At 38.7% G+C, this 15,333-nt stretch overlaps 2 protein-coding genes and 1 long non-coding RNA gene across 4 annotated transcripts; 1 reads left to right on the top strand and 2 right to left on the bottom strand.

Annotated features, from left to right (window-relative positions):
• Positions 1–536: 536 nt before the first annotated feature.
• Positions 537–7,903, bottom strand: memo1 (mediator of cell motility 1). The gene is made up of 9 exons (XM_044045179.1): positions 7,602–7,903; positions 6,189–6,270; positions 6,021–6,089; positions 5,736–5,848; positions 4,729–4,840; positions 4,257–4,399; positions 4,067–4,143; positions 3,610–3,714; positions 537–2,991 (listed from the first exon to the last, which is right to left on the bottom strand). The coding sequence occupies exons 1-9, from the start codon at positions 7,660–7,662 to the stop codon at positions 2,860–2,862; spliced, it is 894 nt and encodes a 297-aa protein (XP_043901114.1). The 5' UTR covers positions 7,663–7,903; the 3' UTR covers positions 537–2,859.
• A 96-nt stretch (positions 7,904–7,999) lies between these two features.
• spast (spastin) lies at positions 8,000–13,118 on the top strand. 2 transcript variants are annotated; one of them, XM_044045173.1, is made up of 16 exons: positions 8,000–8,038; positions 9,143–9,262; positions 9,350–9,436; positions 9,886–10,043; positions 10,369–10,502; positions 10,593–10,686; positions 10,763–10,837; positions 10,970–11,041; positions 11,148–11,223; positions 11,312–11,403; positions 11,488–11,567; positions 11,654–11,696; positions 11,793–11,872; positions 11,967–12,037; positions 12,150–12,190; positions 12,301–13,118. In XM_044045173.1, exons 1-16 carry the CDS (start codon positions 8,011–8,013, stop codon positions 12,424–12,426), a joined length of 1,377 nt encoding a protein of 458 aa, XP_043901108.1. In that variant the 5' UTR covers positions 8,000–8,010; the 3' UTR covers positions 12,427–13,118. The 2 variants fall into 2 exon arrangements, with proteins under 2 accessions (XP_043901108.1, XP_043901107.1); XM_044045172.1 differs by lacking the exon at positions 8,000–8,038 and adding an exon at positions 8,756–9,089 and having other exon boundaries at positions 9,179–9,262.
• Positions 8,287–15,121, bottom strand: LOC122781491. Its single transcript, XR_006361804.1, has 3 exons — positions 14,552–15,121; positions 13,954–14,069; positions 8,287–8,352 (listed from the first exon to the last, which is right to left on the bottom strand). It is a non-coding gene; the product is annotated as an uncharacterized LOC122781491 (long non-coding RNA).
• Between the last annotated feature and the right edge of the window lie 212 nt (positions 15,122–15,333).

The raw sequence follows: 15,333 nt of genomic DNA on the forward strand, positions 1-15,333 counted from the left end.
CAGCTTTTATGGCCTATGGTTATTTTGAAATATGAGGCATTACTGTACAGCATCATGCATGATGTTCCTTAATTATAAGTCAGCTGCAGTACTTTTGTTTTTTTACAGGACTGTTTAAATTAACTGTGTTTCTGCTTAGCACTATGTACTTAATAAACTAGTATCTACTGTATAAGCATACATGCATTGTGTGGTCATGTGTTTATTTTGCAGTTTTCCTCCAACAACTGGCTCCCTCTGTTGGTGACATGAATAAATGCCTCCACTGTTAAACAAAGAAGATATTTATTCTAAGCTGATTCTGCCAGAACTCCAGAAAAGCATCGGTTACACACTTTGTATGCTGGGTTGAAATACGCTCAGTTCGCAACCAAACACAACATGCTACAGTACAGAAATGGTGCAGTGCTGGCACAGTGAAGGAGTAGATAGCATTTGCCAGAAGCCAGTGCCTAGAAACATTGATTTATAATATATGAACCAAGTCCATGTTGTATGAATGTAGCTACATGAAGAACAAGACACCAGAGCAGACAGGCTTTTCAGTACATTTTACTTGTTTGTAACATGAATCCACAGCCTTTATTGAAGGATTTTGGGATGCTTTGTCAGTGGAACCTGAGATCGAAACAACTCCATTCATGGAGCAGTTAAGTAGTATATTTTAGGTTTGTGTTGTGTAAGTTCCCATTCTCTAAGCAAGAGACAAATAATACAAAAATCATTTTCTAAGAGACAAACAAAGATCCATTAACAGAAAACGAACAGTGTTGAGGTTCAGCCTTTGCCTCTCTCTCTCTCTACAGGAATGAGGTGAGGTGGAGAGAACAGTATACCACTCCCTGCTGGAGAGAGGAGATAACAGTTGGTGCCATTTTGGGCCAACAGATACAAGGGACAGGTCAAATACACCTGGAGTGCTGGGTGACATGGAGGCATTGTCGGACACTATAGGCAAAGGAGGGATGATACATGTAGAAAAAAAACAATAACTAAAAGTACACATTTTAGAATAAGACTAAAAAAGAGAAAAAGCTTTATATGTATATGTGCAACAGTGATAAAAGGCACAATAGCACACAGTGTGTCATGCTTTACTAGTTTCCCTTAAATTAGCATCAGAAACATCAGAGATTCAGTTATCAGTCTATGCTCACTTGGTTCAACCAGATATTGAAATGGCGCTGAAAGAGGGAGACCAGTGTTAGTGGACTGCATCGTGTTGATGGGAATGTGGCATCATAAGGCAGCCACTGACAAAGATGTCATAATCTTACTGAAAGCCTTAGGTGGCACATTTCTGTATTCATATTTTAAATGCAGTTTGAAAATACATGAAAATATTGCAGGAATATTTCAGGCAGCAGGATTACACTGCAAATAACTGAAAAATACAGTATATTATACGTTTACATCCAACAGCATCTGTCACCCAAGGATAGAAGCATTACATAATAACTCTGTGCTGAACTCCATTCATTCATGTTTGCTAATCTTGTCATAAAAATACTCTCATTGAATGGAGAGCAGCAAAACTGTAAATACAAACATTTGATTGAGGATAAAGACCGAAATCTTCCCAATAACATTTTGTATTCTTAAATCAAATCATACTGTATGACGAGAAAGAGCTGTAAATTACAACCTAACAAATAGATTTAGTAACAGTTCAATCAGTTTATCAGACCATCTAAGCCTTAACCACCTCGCTATTTTGTTCCAGGCAAAACAAAAGTGATGCTGCTCTAACAGATCTGAATGTGCAACAAACCTAACCTCATTTACTGAACTATGACCTACTGTACATCTATAACTCTAATAGAGTCTTCTATTTGACAGTTCAATAACAACAGAGATTTAAGGTGGCAGTGTAAACAAAGACTAGAGATGTCAGTGTTGGAGTCTTTTGCACAATATATCCAAGTTTGATGACAGTCCTGTGGCAAACGTTTAACCACAGTCTGGACCCGGAAAAACATATCTATGATGCTACACATGTATGGAATCTGGGAGCAGTGTTGCACAGCTAATTTAAAAGGTAAACTATGTTGTTGACTTTGCAGCTTCACTGATCACACTGCTTTTGTTCAAATCTGAACACTAATTAAGTAAATACCATTGTGCCTAGTAATAGTACTAAAAAAAGGAATAAATGAAAAGGAATAAAATGTGAATAAAAGATCATATTTGATCAGCTAATATGAGGGTAATAATGTTTTTGGTTTTGTACAGGGAGTTAGTGAACTCTGTTGGGTGCAGCCCTTTATTAGCAACTACAATATAGGACGTTATGCATTAGTAGAAATTTCCCATGACACTGTTAAAGCAGTCAGTCAAAACACTCACTTCATTATTATCTGGCAACATTTCAGTGTTCTCCATTTCGAGCTGCAGTTTTATTTTTTATTCCTTTTCTGATGCAAATTACATGAGCACAAATTGCCAAGAGGCCAAATGTAAATATTGCATTACAACTCAAACCCACTGTTTTTCAGGAAAACAAAAATGGACTAAGAGGACAACTACAGTCCTTGCAAAAAAAACAACTAATAATTATTTCCCTCCCAATGTGTACACTAAGCCAAATTAATATGCATTCTTCCCATCTCGTCAAACCATTTGCTCTAACATAATCTCAAAACCGCACTTCAAGAAAAATGCATCAACCAAACTCTCTGAGACTCACTTCAAACTGGGAAGAGGGAGAGACAGAGGACTGTATTGGCTTCGAGTGTCTAGGTCCTTCCAGTAAATAGTGGGTGCAACTGGGGTCGGGGTGACAGGGAGGGTGTTGGGGTTATGGCGATAGATAGTAAGGACAGGGTGGCAGCGCTGCATTAGCCCCTGCGGAAGTCAACCTCAATGAACGATGAGCGCTCCGGCAGCATAACTCACGGAGCTGTCCTGCCTGTTCCTGCACTCACTTGACTGGGCGTAGTTCAGGAAAGAGAAGTCCATTTCTAAACCAGACTTCCTCAGCTCGGCCACAGCCTGAGAAAGAGAAGCACCACCATGAGGCACCCCAACACCAATAAGGACAGCAAATGTCATTTCCACAAAGGGAGATACATTTACACTAACATCTTACTTTTATTGATCTTTGCTGCTAATGCATTACTGTCTATCCAAACTTTGCAACTGTGCTGAACACAGCAGACGTGCAGTTAGATTGGCGCTACATTCTGATTGGTTTGAGTGTCGGGTCTCTATCTCTCTCTTTTCAGGAGTGGCTTGACTCCAATAATGTGATGTTTTTGTTGTGCTAATTATGAAAATATGTTTCACTCAGAAATGATATGCAAAGCAAAAACAAGTAAGAGCGTCAAGCATAGATTTGACAGTCTGTCACATCTGTCTGCTATAACACATGCCGCAGTCATTATCACGTCTGGCTGTACCTGCAGACATAACCAAGCCTTAATTAAAACACTGTCATTTGACATGATGGCTTTCTTGGTGTCACATTGTATCAAAAATGAAAAGGAATTCTGGAAGGTTACTGTAATAACATTACCAATTCAAACTTCATCTTCACTGTGTGAGAACAGAAAGCTTTACATATTAGTTAAGAAACAATCAACTAAACCACTCTATTTCTATGGTACTTACATTTAACAGCACTCCAATTGGGTGACGTCCACATATGGTGTTGCGGTACTTCTTCAAGTAGTTGGTGAAAGACATGGGATCCAGCTGCTCTATAATGCCCATCCCCTTCACGGCAAGAGGAAAAAAGAGGAAAGAGTCATAAAACATGAATGTACCCTTTTGATAGGCATAACTGTCCTAAAAGTATGGAATAACCATTGTTAAATGCAGTTTTTCTTTCAAAAACAACTTTACACTAAAGTATATTGTGATCTCTAGAACCCAATAAAGTACATATAAGTTATAAGCTATTGTTAGCCATTCTGTAGATAAAACTTTATGGATCCTGATGTACTTATATAAACTGAAAGAGAGCTCATTAGAACCACATTCTTAGTATTGTTGGTGTTATTTTTATATTAATGTCAGATATGTATTTATTTATTCCACAAATGAGCTCACATTTACACTTGTTTACCATTTTATCAAGATGTTCGATAGACCTGTAGATCTCCCCTTGAGATTCATCGTAGTATGTATAGTGGAACCGATGACCTTCAAAGGAGAAAGGGACATCATCACAGAAATAATCCTGAGCTCAAACACTGTACTTTAAATGGACAGGATAGAGTTGTTACTTTCTATTGTTTTGATTGGTCAGTACTTACCCCAGTGGCAGAAGTCAGATGAGATTACAAAAAGGTTGGAAGGGTCTGCCAGATACTTGCTGAGCACCTTTCCATATTCCTGTTCCTTAGACTCACTCAGGGCACCCACAAGCACAGGGATGATGCTAAACTCATCTTTGCGGCTAAAACATCAACAAAAACATCAACATTTCTATTTAACAATGTCCAATGGTCATATGTGGAAATAAAATTTGCTTCGGTGCAGTTCAAGTGTCCATCAGCATGCGACACGATAACCTGACATCTTTATACAGTACATGCAACACCTACATTAATGTCTGACCACAGGCTTTAAATAAACACATTTGGACAATATGCTTGTACTAATAAGTTTGGTTAATTTAATTCTATCTGATCCCCGCTTTTCTGAACCATTTTGAGGTTTCATCCCCTTTACAAATTGTTAGTGTCAATTAGTTACTTAAGTGAATGCCCCTCCAATGTGCAGTACCTCTCCATGGCTTTAGCAATGTAAGGCAAGTGCATTTCAATACTGTGCTCGTCTTGATCCGTCTTCAGACTCATCCGCTCAAACAACCCAGTTTTCCAGAGGTCAGAATAAACTGTAAAACAGAGGTGAGTTTCACTTTAATTTATGCACACTATCATGAGGTCGAGAGCTTAACTCATTTTTTGAACTATACAACTGTATGGTTCCTAATAAAAAAGTGAATCAATCCTTAAGACTGTGTAAGGTTTGCATGTTTTATTCAGGTTAACTGTGAAGACTGAGTCAATTATAGCAATGGCTTTATTTTTGACTTGAAATGTTCCAAAATACACTTAAAGGTCAGTCAGTCATCATCTAACCGCTTTATCCTCCACCAGAGGGTCGCGGGGGGTGCTGTGCCAATCTTAGCTACATCGGGCGATAGGCGGGGTACACCCTGGACAGTTCACCAGTCCATCGCAGGGCCACACACAGATAGAGACAAACAACCATTCACTCTCACACTCACTCCTATGGTCAATTTAGAGTGTCCAATTTACCTAATCCCCACATTGCATGTTTTTGGACTGTGGGAGGAAGCCAGAAAACCCGGAGAGAACCCACGCACACACGGGGAGAACATGCACACTTAAAGGTACAGTGTGTAATTTAGCAGCATTTATTGGTGAAGTTGCATGTTGCAGCTGAATATCCCTCACCTCACCCCTCCCTGTCAAGTTTCTTCAGTTAGCATCAAAGTTCAAAAGATGTTTGAGTTTGTCCATTGTGGTATATTGTAAAAGCATGGTTGGCCTCAGTAGAGCTGACTTGGCTCCTGATCTAAAAATAAATGGCTCATTCTGGAGTAATGCAAAACAACCATTCATATTGTTGTGACATAACTGTGCTTATGTTACTCTCTCACATCACCCAATACCTTCAGACACAACTGACCAATTAGCATGTTTAAGCTTAACAAACAAACAAACCAAAGGTAGAAATAATGATGCACAAAAAAATGTACATACTCTTCTGGTCGACTCTCAGGTCATAGAGAGGTGTTCTATAGATGTGTGCAGGTGACAGGGCACAGCGGGAAAGGGCCACGTGGTGTGATGGTCCAAGGATGAACACTCTACGACTGAAGGGCAAGAGCAATTTATCTCACTACATTTAGAAAAGCACACCACTGGCTGGCATTATGTACTATCTTCTTGAATTAACTAATTATGTTCAGTCTTAGGGCAATCCAGCATAAGAAACAGTCATACAATGTAAATAAGGTAAAGAGATGTGAAATCTGAATAACTTACGTAATAGAGGGATCAACCTGCTTGTAGGCATGTGCTGCACAAGCTCCACAGTAGGTGTACCCTGCATGCCTGAAAACAAAAACATGTCATAATAGAGTGAAATTACATTACCGATATCATTTGAAACACTCATATTCCATTTTTCTTAAGTAGTCAAAATGTGCTTACGGCGCTATGATGGCTCTAGCAGGTCTGAATGTGGACTGCGCTTGGGACAGCCACCCCTCTAGTTGTCCATTCAGCTGAGGACCTAAACAGGCACAAAAAATACATAAATTAACAAAAGAAGAAGATCGAGAGTAGATATAATCAGAATAGTCTGATCACTAAAAATAAGATGAGACAGACACAAGAAAACAATATTTGAACAATACTGGTTTAACCCACAGCCCTGTTTTACTGTAAAGACTCCCAGTGTTATTTTTCATTACGTCAAATGCTGCTAAATTATACGACATATACATATACGACTGAGCCATTAGCAGCTGTTTCAAATACTAAATGCTCCAACTGTGTTGCAAATATTCTCCTCCCTTAATGGACTAAGTAATTCACCACAACATGCACATTTTGCTGCTATTTAGCTTAGTTCATTAACAAAATTAAACTTGGCTCCTTTTAGCTTTAAATAAGTCCACACAGCTGACTTGATACTGCAGCATGGCATCAGCATTTGTGTGATTTTTAGGTTTCCCTGATCATGTCAGAGTATTTTATGCAGTGATTTTGACCAGTTTTGGACTGATATCAATATCGAGTATGGTGTTGTCTATTCCCATATTAATGTGGTTGAATATGCAGAATAAACCATCATGTATAACTTATTTTGTAAAAATGAATAAAGACATCAGGATTGACTGAGATTAACATAACCGCAGCCTTAAAATGAGATTGTTGTTTAACCATTGCATGCAGTTTGTTGCGTAAAAAAACGATTATTAACAGTGCAGTGTGGCTGGCATTCTTAAAGGGAATACACAAAAGACCAGCTTTGAAATGGTGGAAGGGGTGCAACATGAAGCTTTAATTTTCTGCCCTGCCCAAACCAGTCTGTTAGTCGTGATGCAACACCGAAAAGACGACTATTATACTACTAGTTTAAGTTGAAACAGTTGCCGGTCGCCTGTTTTGATAAATATCTAATCTAACCGAATAGTGGATAGGCCAGGAAGTTCTGCAATATTAGCCATGTTAGCTATTGTTAAATAAAGAGATTTGATTCCATGTCAGATAGAAAACGCTGACTGGCAGAACCCAATTTGTTCGACAGCATTTCAATACACCGCCCGAGGGTGAAGTGCTGAATTAGCTCAAACAAACCAGGCAACAATGGGATAGCGAAGATGAAGCAGTCACCGGCTAAATGCTAGCTAGTCGACTTTTTTAATCAATTGGATTAGGGCTGCAAACACGACGTTACCTATCGCCATCGGTTGTGACAATCCATGATAATGAATGTTGGGGATCATGGTGGTGACACTAAATAAAAAGTCAACAAAGCCGATTTAACACGCTATAAAAACAACAGCAACCAGCTAGCATGCAGTGTGCTAACGCAGGCGGATGTCTGTGAGCAGTTACCCGAAGCAGAGTACCAGCTCCCGGAATGAGTTGCTTCTCTGCACACCACTTGGTTCGACATCTTGGTTTCCAAGCCGCCTATCTTGGTCTGCTTCACGCTTGTCAGGCGAAGAAAAATAAATAAATAAATTAACTGGTCAAGCCGACGTGAGCGAGCCCGAGGAAGAAACTACGCCTGCTAGCTCACTTGATTGTAAAGACAAAGGGCAGCCAGACTACAGAGACAGCTGGGCTAACAAGCTCAGTGTTCCGTCAGCTGATCACTGTGTTTTTACCGGTTAGCAGCTAGTTTAGTTAGTTTGACTGCCTTGTGAAAATTTCAAGCAAAATTGGAAAGGCACAAATTCAGTACAGAGTCTTTGTTCTGTGCTGATATTTAACAACAGGGACCTGTCACAGTCAGGCTTTGATGATTACTGGTTTGTCTGTCGAGCCAGGTAAGGGGCGTTTCTGACAGGGCAATCACAACGACGTCAGAGCATTCTGATTGGTTGTTGGATTAGTAAATATAACTTGATTGGCGAAAAGATCCAGGAAGTGCAACACTGTGCGTGAGAGTGTGAGTGTGAATCGGATTTTGTATAGAATGACTAGAGACATTAAAATAACACATATAACAACATATACATTTTCCCAGAAAAGGCAGTTGCGAATGCTGAGTCATCATTGGAACTCACCAATCTGACTGTACTCATGTCGTTGCCTGTGATCTACCTTGCTTAGATCTGCCATCTGCCTCAGTTCTTTTATTCTGGGAGAAAAGTAATAGAACACGGTCAGTATTTCACTATAAAATAGGAGTGTTTTGTTGTATGAATTCTCGAAAATAAATGAACATTTTAGGAGAAATGCGGATATATAACAACAATGCAAAGAAAACACTGACTCAGCACCCACAACCAATAAAATTGAATTCCATTAAATTAAATTAATCCAGTGATTCCTAAAGTATGCAATAATGGGCCACTGGTTGGTCTTGGAGGTGGGCCCGAAAAAAAAAATTGAATTCATATTTTTGTCATAGATTATTATCATTATTATTATTTACCTTACTATTTTTCAACGTTTATGATTATTATTATATCGCCATAAAAGCCTAAATTCGGATGCACTCCTGTTTTGACCACACATAGGTGGGGGACTAATATCGAGGGCGCACACTGAAACGGAAAACGGAAGTTAGAAGCGGAACGTCTGTGTATTGATGAGGAGCCATTATTACATATATATATATATAGCTGTTGTTGTTGTATCATTTACTGCGAACCAAAGCGTTAATAAATGCAGATATTTAAAGAGCTGCATTTGACCGCACCCACTTTCGTATTTGGGCGAACTTTTGAGAAGCAAGAGACCGTGTCGTGGGAGTATTGTCGGCCAAAATGAATGCTAGTAAGAGCAAAGACAGCGGCGAAGTTATTAAAAACTACCACAAACAGGCGTTTGAGCACATTTCGAAGGCGTTGAGGATTGACGAAGATGATACAGGTTTGTTTGTCGTGTTTATGAGCTAACAACCGATGTGTGGTGTTGTGTGACAGCTACAGCGGTAAACACCACGTCCTCTCTGATGACAGGTGAGAAGGGGGAGGCTGCGCACTGGTACAAGAAAGGGATTGCTGAGCTTGAAAAGGGTATTGCAGTAGAGATCACGGCACCAGGTAATTTGCAAAGAAACCCTCAGATACACATGATGAGCTCTGTTGACATGATTAAGCCTAATATTCTATGTCTGTTTGTTTTTTTAGCAGGTGACCAATATGACCGTGCAAAGCGACTTCAGGATAAAATGATCAACAATCTCACCATGGCAAGAGACAGACTTGCTCTTTTAGGTAGTGTCATCTTGGTTGTCTGTCTTATAGAATAGAATAGAATAGAAATACTCTATTCATCCCCAAGGGGAAATTGTATAGCAATTTCAGCAATACAATACAAAAAAAAGTATTATAAACATAAACATAAAATATAATATGATATGATAGGATGATACACAATAATACATCCACAATAAGTTGGCCACATGTTTTCAGTAAAAGCATGTGTCCTAAATGACATATTTTTCTATTAATGTAAGTAACATATTTAACCCAAAAAAGAAACAATATTTTAAAGCATACTTTAGGCAATCATATTGTCACTGTTATTTTGGTCAGAATATCTGAGGAAGTTTTGATTTTGTCCCATGCCTATTGATGTCTTTCTCTGCTCACTGGTATTACTATAATATTATTATTCATGTTTTTTAAGCTGAAGATATTGATTTTTTTTTTTGATCTTCTAGAGGCAACACTGGCATCTAAAAAGAAGAATGAACCCAAGAAGACTTTAAATCATGTCCATCCACAGCCAAAGCCTACTCCTAAAAGTCAGCCCACAGTTTCCACAAACATCAGGCCCCACACTGCTGTCAGACCCCCAACTAGAGCCTCTGATGCAAAGGTGAATTAAATGTGTTTGAAGAAGTTACAATGTTAATGACAGTTATTGCCTTCCCACTTACACATATTACATAAAAATAAGTTAATCCTTGACATTATTATTATGCAGAGTCACACCTCACTGCATCCTTGGCTCATCACTGCTCGAGACGACTGTGATTGAATAAAGAAATCCTAATGGAGCACTATTTTGCCTGTAACATAATGATATTGGGTGTAGCCACATTGTTCCCTGGGGCTGATACAGTGTAGTGAGACTTGTGATGTCAAGATGTTTCCCTCTGATGAAATGTTAATTCTATCTGGATATTTTTTCCCCATCCAAGGTAACCCCAAGGGCGGGAAAAGCTCAAAATGGAAAACTTGCATCATTGAAACAACCACAGAAGAGAGATATGAGAAACTTCAAGAATGTGGACAGCAAGTTGGCCAACTTGATTCTAAATGAAATCATTGACAGGTATGCAGAAGCAATACTTTTACAACTTCTGTCACTGACATTCAAATGAAAAAGTATGCAGTTAAAGTAGTTTGCTCTTGTTTGTTGTAGTGGACCAGCTGTATCCTTTGAAGACATTGCAGGACAGAATCTGGCCAAGCAAGCACTCCAAGAGATAGTTATCCTGCCTGCCTTAAGACCAGAGGTAACCACTTAACACATTATGTCTTTGCTCTCCATATCTATCCAAGGTTTTCATGTTCATTCCATTTGCCATTTAGCTCTTCACTGGCCTGAGAGCTCCTCCACGTGGTCTGCTTTTATTTGGCCCACCTGGAAATGGGAAAACCATGCTGGTATGTTCAACAACTATCTCTTAATTCAAGGAACACCTGTCTGTCGGTTAATTTCCCTGTAGCTGTTGATACTGATTTCATCAGTGATGTTGATTTACTAACATTATTATAATTATTATTTCCTTTTCCAAGGCCAAAGCAGTTGCAGCTGAGTCAAATGCAACATTCTTCAACATCAGCGCAGCCAGTTTGACCTCAAAATATGTAAGAAAAACAATTAAAATGGTCTGCTTTGGTGGAGTAGGTCTGTGACATGAGGTTAAATTCAGTCCAATTATTTCTTCAACCTCTGCCATCATCTCCATCACAGGTGGGAGAAGGTGAGAAGCTTGTTAGAGCACTTTTTGCAGTTGCCAGAGAATTACAGCCCTCTGTCATCTTTATCGGTATGTATTACTTTGTTTATGCAGTTGTATTCTCCTGATTTCAACTTATGAATAAACCTTTAATTGTTTGTTTGCTTTCGACTCTCAGATGAAGTCGATAGTTTACTTTGTGAAAGGAGAGAGGGAGAACATGATGCCTCTCGTCGTTTAAAAACAGAGTTCCTCATTGAGTTTGATGGGGTAAGAGCAGCCACTGTAATCTGATCATGACCTGGGTGTGTCAGTCATTGGTGTCATTTTGACAGCAGTACCTCTTGGTTGTAGGTGCAATCAGGAGGAGATGATAGAGTCCTTGTAATGGGAGCAACCAACAGGCCTCAAGAGCTTGATGAAGCTGTCCTCAGGTATAACATACAGTTACTATACTAATACAGTCACTATTGGATTTGTTGGTACAAGGTTACCACAATTTTCTTATGTTTATCAACAGGCGATTTGCAAAGAGGGTTTATGTGACATTGCCAGATGAACAGGTATTTACTGTGGGATTAGTCATAAAGGTCATTTTGTTGGATTTTTAAAAAAAAATCTTTTCATCGATTTATACTTTGTTATATTCCGTGTACCAGACAAGACTCACACTGCTGAAAAATCTTTTGGGAAGGCATGGGAATCCACTGAGCACAAGTGAGCTGTCCTATCTTGCAAAGTGAGTTTTAAATGATCCTGTCACACAGCTTTTACAAAGTTATTTTACTGTTACTGTACCTTACTGTATAATGCCTCGATATGTAATTTGACAGAGAGACTGCAGGATATTCAGGCAGCGATCTGACGTCATTAGCTAAAGATGCTGCACTTGGGCCAATAAGAGGTATTTCCTCATCATTACATTATTCTATTACTCATATTGTCAAGTTTATGCATATATATAATGGGCTTTTTTTTTTTTTGCTTGGGTTTCATGTAAAATTTCTTCTACACAGAGTTGGGACCAGACCAGGTCCGATGCATGGCTGCTAATGAGGTGAGATTGTAAAATACCAGGAATATGACACATTGGCTTCATTGTGTCATATTCATCACTGCGTTAGTAAGTATTTATCTGTATAGTTGAGCTTGTGTGTGCATTCACAGATGCGTAACATCAGGAAGAAAGACTTTGAAGATTCCCTGAAGCGAATCAAGCCCAGTGTTAGCCCAACCACTCTTCATATGTACACCAAATGGAACAAGGATTTTGGTGACACAACAGCATTTTGAACTTTAGATGGACATTGTCACTTATTTAAAAAAAAAAAAAAACAGCAATTGAAAATAAAATAACTTGAGATTCCTTTTGGTTTTACTTTTACAGTTACAGATGACATTATTTCACCTAAAAACCTGAACCCTTTTTTAGGTTGGTAAAGCCTTATAGGTATACTGTATAATACATATTATGATGTTTGTAAGCTTTATGACTTTCCTATTTTTGGAAAGGTTCGATTATGAGTCTTTGGAGTTTCTTTTGTGTTATTATACTCTTTAAAACACTCTTGCTACTTGAAATGAAATTTTATTTATTTTCAAGAATGTCCTGCAAAATTACAAATCAACCTTCTCTTGCCATAAGAGGGCAATACTTTCTGTAACCAATTTAGATTATTCTACACATCCATTACTGTAGCTACATGATGTAATGACATGTTGATGGTATTGATCACCAAGTGCTCTCGGTACTTGTACGCATGGAGGAATGATTATAATTTGACCAATTTACCATATTGTGCTTTTGTATTATACGTTTTTTCCATTGGTTCCTATTGTTTGCATATTTGTATTTGAAAGGAATCACTTGTGTTGCCTAACAAAGTAATGAATTCAATGACCTGTAGTTCAAAATGATGTAATGGAACAGCAGTGTAAGCACTCCCACTCACGCCACTCTTCATTAAATACATTCATCAAAGTGACTCTGCCTTGATTCTTTCACTGGCAATAGATTTCTTCTTTTACATGCAGTACTGTGCAAAAGGTTTGGGCCACCTTTAGACAATCCAATTATTTATCACTCACTCAGAACACACCCACAAAATACAGGAAATGTATCCAGTTTAAAAACTTTTTTTTCTGTAGTATTGAGTGTGACCTACCCTTACACTTGAACAATAGCACAACCCTGGCTCTCTTAAAACTTATTAATGTTATTTGTAGAGACCGTTTCATGTTGACAAATATCTGCTGTGAAATTGGTGATGCCAGATTTATTCAAGACATTTTTGGGAATTACATACACATGTTTGACTTTAACTCGTTGACAGCTCGCTAATTAATAAGACAAACTATAGTATACTATACTGGTAAAGTTTGAGGCTTTATTAAAGGGATATTTTGAATGATCCCTATGAATATAGTCACTTGAGTTTGGTTTGGATAAATGTTTTCATGGCAGGCATTTTGTCTTGGTTGTACCTGCTTCTCTTCGGTCTTGTAGGTAGATGGTGCTGCAGTTCAGTTTTTCCATAACATGAGCAATTATTGTGGCTTCAGGTTAAGTATATTTTACACATGACCACAGATGTATGAAATGCATTAAATTACAATTGACAATGCTTTAACTATTAATAATGCTGAATGGGTTGAATTTACTTTGCAATTTTGGGTATGTCTTAATATTTTAAGGTTAAGTTGTGTGTGCATAAAAAGATATTACAATAATACAACTTATACCAATAATAACATCACAACTGGATATCATTCCTGCAGCACAGGAATCGATACCTGTAGGGTGAGCACAGGGTGTCCCACCTCTCTCCCAAAGGCCCGTCCTGTAGTCAGCTGGTGGTGTTGCCTCTGGTTTGTGGTGCAGCAGCAGCAGCTGCAGCAGATCTTTACAGACTCTCCTATTTTTACGCTTTCCAAGCCTTCATTTAAAGTTGAAGAAAAAAAAAAGAAGGTCTTGTTAGTGCAAAAACACTTACTCAGAGTTGCAACCACACCTACAACTATTAGGACTACTCTCCCCCCCCCTGGCAGAGATGTTGGCGTGTATTTTTCAACATGTCATGACTGAAGAGCTTCTTTCATGATGCCAGGTGTAAATGAAGAGCGTTAATGGCTTATGGGTTTGGTCATCAGCTCTTTTTCTGTTAACCCTTTACTGTGAGCAAGCACTGAGTATTAAATACTACCCACAGGTGGTAAAATGAGCTCACACGTTATTGTGTTGTACATCCTGTAATTGAAATAGAGTTTGTCTGGCTAAGATCAGTGCTATCTAATGGTGTCACTGTAGATTATATTGTAATGGAAGAACTCCTCTGTTCAGTCCTTCCTGCTATATTCAACTTATGCCAATAAAACTTCTTTGATATTACACACTGAACCTTTACAATCTTTAACTGACCAAAGATGAAGTATTCCTGAGGTGGTTTAATCTTGTGGATGACTGACAGCTGCCTCTTTTTGGTTGCGTGTGAGCGTCCTTCACCTCGACAGTGGCTCATTGATGCCTTCACCACTACTTCCACTCAAGGGAAAGCAGAATATGTGATCATTTGATACCTCCAATGAAATAGCCCACCCTGTAGAGAGTAGAATAATAGTCAACACAGTGAGGACTTCTCACTGGCAGTCAGTCAGTGTTTCTTCAAGTGGACCGTTATGAAAACAGCATATGGATGAGAGGGTTTTGTTAAACTGAGAGGATGTGATTCACCTTAAGGCTGCCAGAGCTGCAGGGATAACCTTTTGAGTTGGTGGAAATATTGAACGTAAGTCAAACATAATTTGTCAGCTGTCCTGCCTTACAATAGTACTTAGGGTGCTAAAAGTAGGAGAGAATGCACTGACTGTGCAACACCACACTGGAGTGTGTCTCTGAGCTGAAGTGTTTTTTAAGAAAAGCCTGGTTATAAATTGTTTCACTGGTAGAAAATGATATCTTTTATCACTCTTGGTTTAAATATGTGGTTCTATGGGCTTACACAGTGGAAAGCCTTCAGGGCCAAACTGTTTGCACTTTTCAGCACGGGCTGCTATTGTGCATACGTTCATATACCATGGCAGTATTATCTTTGTCTCTCATGGGAGGCAAGAAGCCAAGTCTAATTGTCTATCCTATTGCAACATCTGTCTTCCATCCATCCATTTTCTACCACTTTATTCTCGACATGAGGATCACGGGGA

This window comes from Solea senegalensis, linkage group LG15, assembly GCF_019176455.1.
Source record: "Solea senegalensis isolate Sse05_10M linkage group LG15, IFAPA_SoseM_1, whole genome shotgun sequence".
Taxonomy (NCBI): Eukaryota; Metazoa; Chordata; class Actinopteri; order Pleuronectiformes; family Soleidae; genus Solea; species Solea senegalensis.